Consider the following 9,743-nt stretch of genomic DNA (forward strand, 5'->3'; position numbering starts at 1 on the left):
AGGTTTACAGTTTCAGTACGTCCTATGCAGTTATTGCAATGTCCTGTCGAGTGTATATTCAATCTGAAGAGATCTAAGTTCAAACCTATCACTCCTATTCTTAATCTATGGAGAATACTTTCTTCAAATCTGTTCAACTTACATTCATATGGTTGATTTACTGTAGGCAGAATATGTCTAAGAGATCTATCAGAATTATTCCATCTGTCTTGCCAGAGTTTTATATACTTGCTGGTAATAATACTCTTTATTTCAGAAAAGGATAATTTATTACAAATTTCAATGTTATTTTGTAAAGCAGATTTTGCATAAAAATCTGCCATTTCATTTCCGTGTACACCACAATGGCTAGGAATCCATTCTAAGTGTATGTGTTTTCCTTGATACGATAATTTTGTACTTAATGTAATAATTTCAGTTACAAATGTAATATCTTTTTCATCCTTTATGGCGAGCAGGGCGCTTACGGAATCACAAAAAATAACAATGCCAACATACACATTAATGTTCTCTAGCCAATTAAGCGCAAGGACAATTGCAGCCAATTCGGCTCTGAAAGATGAGGTGTGATCCGCCAATCGTTTGGCTTGTTGAAAGGAGAATGCTGGTACATAAAAAGAAGCAGAACTTATTCCAAAACTTGGAACCTTTGATCCATCTGTATAGATGTGTAGTTGTATTGGCCATTTGGTACTGATCAATTCTAAACTGCGTTGACGTAAATAAGATGGGTTTTCATGTTTGTTCACTATTTCGCTTAATTCTATCGACACTTTTGGAGCATTAATTTTCCAAGGGGGGAAACTAGGTATAGTGTAAGGTTCGATAGTACAATGTTTCATTAGTTCTGTTCTGCATCCAAATGGCTTGTTATTCTTTTGGAGCTTCAAAAGTTCCATTTGCCAGCTGGGCTTAACGTTTAATATGACAGGGTGATCTCGATGCATTTCAATCTTTTGTCTGAATCTGTCCGCCAGCATCTGTCTTCTTAAGTCTAAGGGCATTTCACCTAGTTCAACTTGTAGTGAATCTAATGATGTAAGAGGAAGAGCTCCCGCACAAATTCTCAAGGCTTGATATTGAATGGAGTCAAGTGATTTCTTTATACTTTGAGCCGCACTGTCATAGGCTTCACAACCAAAATCTAATAACGATCTTATCAATGCTCTATATACCATTAGCAGGGATTTCGAGGAGCTTCCCCATGTAGTCCCAGTAAGGCACCTAAGAATGTTCAGTTTCTTTTTACATCTAAGGACTACGGCATCTATGTGCGTCTTCCATGAAAGTCTTTTGTCAAATATAAGTCCTAGGAAATGCTTCTTTGATTGGAATAAAAGTGCGTCGTTGTTTAATTTCAGTTCTGGGTATTTTGCTTTATTGTTTTTAGTAAATAACACTGGAAAGGATTTACTCTGTGAAAGGCGAAAGCCCCATTTGGGTCATTCCATCGGGTTGGGTCATAAATTGTGACATGAAGGTTCAAAATTCAGAGTTGTTGAATAATTTGTTTATTGTTATATCCTGTTTTTAACACCCATTCTTCAATAGATTCCACTGGAATTGTGTGTATTCCTTCGCACACTTTCATTTAAAATGAAAAAACAGACACACCAAAAAACCAACGTTACAAGGACATCTTTTTTTACTTGCTCATTTATTTTCTGATCTGAAACTTTGTCACAGTCTGTACTCCACTTTTTTGTGTGTGGAAAACATTTAGATGATGGGAGCAATAGTTTAGAATACTTAAAACTTGAACACAGCAACATTATATCAATTTATAAACATGAAACAAATGAGGAACTAGCAATCTTCAGATCATGTTTTTTTCTAAAGGGTAATCTTTTCTCTTGCATAGAAAATCTTGGCTACATTCCATGAAATGTGCCAATTAATTGATGCATGAAACATATTTAATGAGATGATAACACAATTGAAAGGAAACCTGCAAGATTTATGGTCTATATTCACCTCAACACCTCCAGTTACCTATGTTACACGGACATCATGTCCGAGTAACATCAGTATGATATTAGAGTAACTATCCTCTTATACTCATTGAAAAATGACAGACTACATCAAATGTCATCTGAAATATATTTTATCCCTTGATCAGTAAATTAAAAAACAGTATTCATACAAGAGGTATATTGATAGATATCAATGATCAACTTTATATCTTCTTCAAAATAGTGATTAGATGGAAAGATCTTTGTTTTCCAAGAAGGTTTCGATGACTGGTCATTTTGCCTGCTCTCTTGATCTCTCTCTGCCGGAGCTGAATCCTCAAGGGAGTTATAGGAGCCATGAATGAAATGGATGCAGCAATCTAATAAATATGCATGAAAAGAAATAAATAAAAACCAATGAGTAAAGAATATTAAATGAGATAAAAATAAAACAAAACTGTAAACTGTTTCTGTGATTTTTCATTTCAAACGTGTGTTGTGTTTGCAATTATCAAGTACTTCTATCTAGATCTGTTGTAAAATCAAATTGTAAGAATTAAGGATGGAACAACTAGACAGAGGATTGCAAGATGGATAGGGAGTTCCTCCCTTTTGGCTCGTTGCATGCCCAAATAGAAGTAGGTATTATTATTGGTTGTTCATTTTGATTTTTCTTTTAAGTTTAATATTTGTGTTGAATTATAAATTTTTGTTAAAAAATTATATTTGTTATTTATCATTATTTGGAGGGGGAGGGAAGGTGTTGAAGCCCCTTATCCCTCACTTCAACCTTTGGATGAGGGGGAAGGGGAGCCAGATCAATGATTATTTAATTTATAAAAAAATTATAAAAAAAAAAATATATATATTTAAAAAAAAAAAAGGCTCATTACATTATTATGTATCCAATTTTAATTGAATCGGAGGGGGTGGGGTGCCCTCCCCCTTTAACCCATTCTTCTCTATCTCAACCCCAACCCTCAACCCCCTTTTGTGCCCAAAAAGTTGTGTATTTCGGGTCTCAGATTGAACTTCCTAACTTGAAGGAAGCAATGTTCAATAACTTGTGTTTTTCGTTAGGCTCAGCCATCATTGTTCAATGACAATTAATGGCACCATATAAATAATATTAATTAATTTAAAACTTGTCAGAAAAAATCTGAGGTGTAGGAACATCATGAGTATCATTATTTACGGGATTCTTATAACTAAATTCAATTTCTGTTTAAGAAACTAGCTTTTTAAGGGTAAAAGTCCGGCATTGATTTTGCATGTTTCGTTATAACACATATATCAGTATGTGGGACAACAGTAAAATATTCACTCACATGTGATGGTTTGAAAACCGGTTTAAGTTGAAAATAACACAATTTAAAACGGAATTACATTTTTAAAACATGGAATTTCATTGTCCATGATAATAATTCGGGCCATAAAAATAACTTAAAAAACATATTACGTACCAATTTGGGCGCTGACGGGCGAAAATGGCTGCACCACGTTACAAAGACATCTTCACGTTTGTGGTTGCACTGTAGGGGTAGGTCGTCGCAGTCCGGCAAAAAACATGTTCTGCGCATTCGTGAATAACTAGCAGGTCATTTTAACACCGAAAACTGAAGCTAGCGGGCTGGTTTATATCTCAAACACCGTAATTTCACACCTACGTTACCAAATTACGAAGGACATCGCGCCCGATTTTCGCGGTAAATTAATTGTTTTCTTATATTTACCGACCGATTTAATCATCATTCTTTCTACATATGTTCATGAGGGGTTGTACCTTCCTAATAAGATGAAACTTTCTGAGAAAATATCCTGCTAAATTTGTGTAAAATGCTAGAATTACCGCCGTTACGAAAAAAGTGCCTAGGACATCGTTGGTAACGTAGGTATTGTGTTTTTTCAATATGAAATAGCTTGCCGATTTTTTGCACATTTCACTTGAGCTTCTCAGACATAGTAGGGGTACTAAAGGTGACATGTTTTAAGTAGGAAACATTGCATTATGATGAACTTTTTTCCAGAAATAAGTTCATGAAAATGACATGTTTTCATGTCACAACTTTCACCCTCAAAATCGCTGAGACATCAGTAGTAAAACTCTCACCAAAAAAAAAATATGATGAAGAAGTTTCTGTTTTCATGTTTATTTATTCTGTACTACATTACTCTTCAATATAACATACTTTTATTTTTCTAAAAATACATTCAAATTTGAGTAAATAGCTTCTAAACATTCAAACACGTGAAAATGCTGAAAAGACCCAACCCGATGGAATGACCCATTTAGTAAACCATTCACTCAATGTGTTCAGATAGCACTGTATTCTGTTTGAAATTTGAAATGTTATTACCTGACATCCAGATGACACAGTCATCAGCATAAATAGATGTGGTGATTAATTCATCTGTTGGAATATCACTCATCATGATATTATACAATATAGGACTTAAGACACTCCCCTGGGGGAGGCTGTTGTACATTTCATATAATTTTGATTCTTCTTTACCAATCTTTACTTGGAAAGTCCGCTCTTTCAGATAGTTATAGAGAAACTCGAGCATATTACCTGTAATACCATGTACTGATAGTTTGTAAATAAGGCCTTTGATACAAAGTCTATCATATGCCTTTTCAATATCGAGAAAGATTGCTAAAGTATATTCACCAACATTAATGCTTCTTTGGATGGCATTCTCTAAAAGTACAATGTTATCCGTGACCCCACGTTTACTACGAAAGCCAGTCATGAGGGGAGGAAGTATATTGTTCTTTTCTACATACCATTGGAGTCTATTCTTCACAATCCGTTCTAGTATCTTGGCAAAACATGAGGAAAGTGCTATGGGTCGGTACGACGATACCTTTCGGGGGTCTTTATTCTGTTTTAACACAGGTATTAGGATAGAGTGTTTCAGACTGGGAGGTATGCTACCCGTATCCCATATCAAGTTCATGACCTTTAGCATATATTGTTTTGCTTTCTGAGGAAGTTTTTGATAAACCTGATAAGGGATCTTGTCTTTTCCAGGAGCTGATTGTTTACTTGTGTTTAGAGTTTTTTGCAATTCAAAAAGAGTGAATGGTTCATTCAAGATATGCTCCATTCCCCGCTTCAGTGATTTCGTGACTTGTTGCTCAACATTTTTGTTTTCTTTTATTTCTGGACATTCTTTAACATTACTAATTGATTGGAATAACTTAGAGAAAGCCTCAGTCTTTTCACTGTTACATGTGATTTCTTTTTCATTTTCTATCAGGACTGACATGTTTTTTGTTTTTTTGACAGATACCCCCTTTAACCGTTTAATGGTAGACCATACCGCTGATTCTGGTACAAAGCGGTTGAGTCTTGAGCAAAATTCTTGCCAGTAATTTCGTTCTACTTGGCGTAGAGTTTTTTGTACCTCTGATTTTTTCTTCAAATATGTATTTAGATTTTCTATTGAAATGTGTCTTTTTAATCTATTATTAGCCCTGTTTCTTTCTTTGATACTTTGTGTACAGTCTTTTGTCCACCAAGGTACAGGGTCATGTTTTTTCTTTCCCCTCTGGGGCATTATTTCTTTAATAGTCTCTGACAAACTTTTCATAAAACATTTATACATTTTCGTAGGGTCGGAATAGTTGCCACTATGTTCAATTTTATGTTCACATTTTTCGGCAAAAGTGTTCCAATCAACATTTTTAAAAGACCAAGTTGTTTCCTCATTTATCTTCTCGCTGTTGCTGTTTACTTTCCCTGCTCGGTCCAATAATATCTGGGTGGAGATGGGGAAATGGTCACTACCAAAGGTGTGCCGCAAAACTTCCCACGAGCATAGGCAAGATACATGTAGTTTGGGGGAGGTGATGCTAAGATCCAAACATGACATTTTCCCAGTGCGTGGATGTATTCTGGTTCCTCTTCCGTCGTTTAAAATTATAAAGTTATTGTCATGTGTGAAATTTTCAATTGTGTGCCCATTTTGGTCTATCTTTGCACTACCCCACACAGGATTATGTGAGTTGAAATCCCCAACTATAAGGAATAGATTGTATTCTAGTTTGTTAACCATCCTGTTCAAAACAATCTCGTTTAATTTTTTGCAAGGGTTATAGAAATTGATTATAAAAAAATGGAGATTTTTGATCCAGCAACATGAACTTTAATATGTTGTATTTCGAATTCTTCGTCATTGACAGGATATTCATAGTTGATGGAATCATGTACATAAATGGCACACCCTCCTTTAGATTGATTTTCCCTGTTTCTAATAAAACATGTATATTCAGGGATTTGCAATATTCTATCATCATTGAACCATGTTTCCTGAACACAAATTAAATGGTACTTTACATCTTTATATGAATCTAAGTATTTTATAAGTTCAGGACCGTGATTAAGAAGTCCCTGCGCGTTCCATTGTAATATGGTTAGCGCTGTCATCATCATTACTATGCTATACCAGTACATCTTTAGCGTCATGTTTTACTCTTTGTTTGAGCAGTCTCTCAGCTGCCACTTTCACTAAGGATGAAATCTCCTTCTCGGATTTTCCATCCGTAAAAGTGAGAACAAGTTGCGTAATGAAGGAGATTATTTGCTCATCACTCATTAATGTTACTAGGTTACCTCGAGGGAGGGCTTCTAGTTCTACTTCAGTTTTTCCATCCTTATCTATTAATTTACTGCTCTGTGCGTTTTTTTGCAGCGGGGTGTTCCAGGGCTGGGGATCAAGTTGCAGGGTGGCGTTTTCAGGGCGGATTGCTGTGGATGACCTCACTGGTCGGGGAGGAAGAGGGAGGTTATCTGAGTTGACATCGAGGGAGGGATGTGATTCAGGGAGGTTGGCTTGTGGTTTCTGCTGTGCTTTTTCTTGCTCCGACTGTATTTTTGCAGCTTGTGCGTATGAAAGATTGTTTTTGACTTTTACTATTTGTATCTTTTTGGCTTTCTTAGCTTCAAGACAGCCGTCAAAGGCTGCTGAATGGTTCCCACCACAATTTATACATATCGGTCTTTCTTTTCGGTTACATTCCTAAAATTTGTGGTCTTCCCCGCATCTGACGCATCTCATCTTTGCTCTGCATTGAGCTATGCCGTGGCCGTAGCGTTGGCATTGAAAGCACCTCAAAACGGGGGGAATGTATAGTTTAACCTCAAAATGTTGATAGCACATTGTTATGTTGCTGGGGAGGTTTGTACGGTTGAATGCTATAATAACACTCCTCATTGGGATAAAATTGGGTCTGCTTTCTTCAATTTCAATTGATTTTACATTTGATTTGGACCTTTTCATGATTCTTTTTACATCAATTACTCCTTGGTGTTTCAATTCATTGAGAATTTCGTCATCAGTCATTTCTGTAGGTACTCCATATATGACCCCTCTCACAACTTGCTGCTTTTCTGCAACTTTTACTGGGGTGGTTCCTATGTTACTAATTTGAGATAGTGCTTTTACTTGTTTCTGGTTTTTGCATTTGATAAGGAGACCTTGGGCTGTGGGTTTGATAAATTCCACCGGGTTCGGACAAGCTTCACGGATATTTCTAGCTATAGTAATGGGATTCACATTCTTTAGCGATTTTGATTTATCTATGGGGGTAATTAAGACTTTGAGTTCCGATTGGCGGTTCTGGGTTGTATTTTGGTCTTCTGAGGAAGAGGATTCTGTTCTCATTGAAAGATTTTCAATTGCAATGCTTCCTTCGCGCCTGCGTTTATTTCTCGGTTTTTGCTCCCTATGAGAGTATTTTACAGTTCGAAATTCATCTTCTTCATTGGGTTGTAAAAGAGGTGGCTCTTCGCCCTGGCCGGTGTTTGTCACTCCGGCCATGACGTGGTTGGTTGCCTGAAAAGGGCGGGAAATTCAATTGTGTGCAGTCTACCGTGTAATTAAGGGTGCGGTATGTGTTAGTAGCCCACAAGACTTGCTTACCTTTTGACTCTGATCCTAAGTATAGGCTTGTATGAATCCACTATAGTTTCAATCCAAAGTTCAACAGTATAAAGAAGCAAAACAGTCCCAAAATATCCGGTATTGAGGCAATTTTTAACAATATTGGCAGAATTCTACAAGAAATCTACAAGCTCCTAGAGAGCTTCTGAAAAGCACGTTCGCTCTGACTTTTTCTACTGCCGTCAATCTCATCCCTTCTAGTCTACGCCGAAGGCAAAAATGATTATGAAGGAAAAACTGTGATAACGCCATTACGAACGTGTAGATGGCGCACAGTTTTTCCTTCATAATCATTTTGCCTTCGGCGTAGACTAGAAGGAATGAGATTGACGGCAGCGAGAGTTTAACACGGCTTGCAAGATTTTCAACGTGGATGTCGATTTTGACCCATAATTTCCTTAAAAGGGACCATTAAACAGATTATTTCAATCAAGTTAGTAAGTGGAACCCATGTATTATACTTATAGCCTAGATCTAGGCCTAATGTAAAATTGGATATGCACGAGGTATTTTTGGGGGATTTTGGGGGCATAACAATACGGCCGTGGCTAACTCCGGGAAGCTCCAACACCGGCGCCGCAGGCGTCGGATTTCCTAAATCTAGTACATACACATACATACGGTGTTGGAGCTTCCCGGAGGCGTTATTTTTTTATGCGGCACAGATTGGGGCTTTTTTTTAAAAGGGGTCTTGATTTACAGACTAATACTGGTCGTGTGCGTACTAGACAGTATAAGTAGTAGAGGTCTGTTTTTAATAGTGTTACATGTAATCCACTACCGCATGGAAAATCATTACATCAACAATTAAAATCAAATTGGAAATCTGAAGAGGAGGCAGCACGTCAATAAAGAGAAAATAACAATAATTAGTCAATAAAACTTAACTAACTTAAACGAAAAAGAATGTTATCTAAACACGTAGTTCGCGATGGATATACAAACTTCTTCGCAGCGCTAATGCGCTAGCGAACATGAATAGTCTCACGTACGTGCAGACACTATTCAGAAGGGAAAGAACGTACTTCCCATAGGTTTAACACGCGCCATGCCCCAATCTGTGCCGCATAAAAAAATAACGCTTCCCGGAGTTAGGCCGTGGCAAGTTTGTTCATGTTTGTGGGAGGGGCCTAACGGCTAAAATCTAGCCGTGATATCTTCAACATAGGCTGGCATAGGCGATCGTTTAGTCTCTATAACCGGAGGTATAGTGGAGCCAGACGTAGTCTCAGTGGAACAACCGACGATTATAGAGACTGAAGCTTTCGGTCTAGATCGCGACCGTCTACGTCTGGGACTGAAGCATTCGGTCTAGACCAGGCCAGGGCATTACACACATTTCAAGGTGCGGGACTGCGTTAACCCAGATTGCTCAAAACATAAATTATTATTCAAGCTTTTGTAATATATAGGGACTGTAAATTTCCTTACCGGTTGTTGACTCATGACGGCCTAACGTATACGGTAGCTCTGAGAGAATCATGCAATTTTGCAAGGAGGATGGATCATTGAGTTCTCGATTTTCAATTTGGTCGACGATTCGAGCGTCCGTGCACCTGTACGTGAATCCTAACACCGCGCGTACCGAACTGTGTATGTTGTGTGCGCAAGGAGCCGCGATCGAGCCGCGCCATCAACAAAAAGAGGTGAAAATCACTATTTGTCAAGGAAAATTTGCCCGGGAATTCTGTTTCTCATTAAAATATTACAAACAAAATTTCGCAGGCGCAGAATATATGAAGTTGACACATACTGTTAGTAAAACCAATCTCAAAGTCAAACCAATCCGGAGTTGGGATGGGTGCGGGGGGGGGGGGGGGGGGGGGGGGTGCCATATCCAGC

At 37.6% G+C, this 9,743-nt stretch overlaps 1 protein-coding gene and 1 long non-coding RNA gene across 2 annotated transcripts in view; both read right to left on the reverse strand.

The window, feature by feature from the left end:
* LOC105438653 (general transcription factor IIF subunit 1) overlaps positions 1-9,476 on the reverse strand; it is a 34,174-nt gene extending 24,698 nt beyond the window's left edge. The window contains exon 1 of the mRNA XM_030996150.1: positions 9,333-9,476. Coding sequence (XP_030852010.1) covers positions 9,333-9,347 — 15 coding nt within the window. The 5' untranslated portion in view covers positions 9,348-9,476. The remainder of the gene's footprint in view (positions 1-9,332) is intronic.
* LOC115928627 lies at positions 1,641-4,036 on the reverse strand. Its single transcript, XR_004066123.1, has 2 exons — positions 3,416-4,036; positions 1,641-2,332 (listed from the first exon to the last, which is right to left on the reverse strand). It is a non-coding gene; the product is annotated as an uncharacterized LOC115928627 (long non-coding RNA).
* Positions 9,477-9,743: the final 267 nt, after the last annotated feature.

This window comes from Strongylocentrotus purpuratus, unplaced genomic scaffold, assembly GCF_000002235.5.
Source record: "Strongylocentrotus purpuratus isolate Spur 01 unplaced genomic scaffold, Spur_5.0 spur5_scaffold_3, whole genome shotgun sequence".
Taxonomy (NCBI): Eukaryota; Metazoa; Echinodermata; class Echinoidea; order Camarodonta; family Strongylocentrotidae; genus Strongylocentrotus; species Strongylocentrotus purpuratus.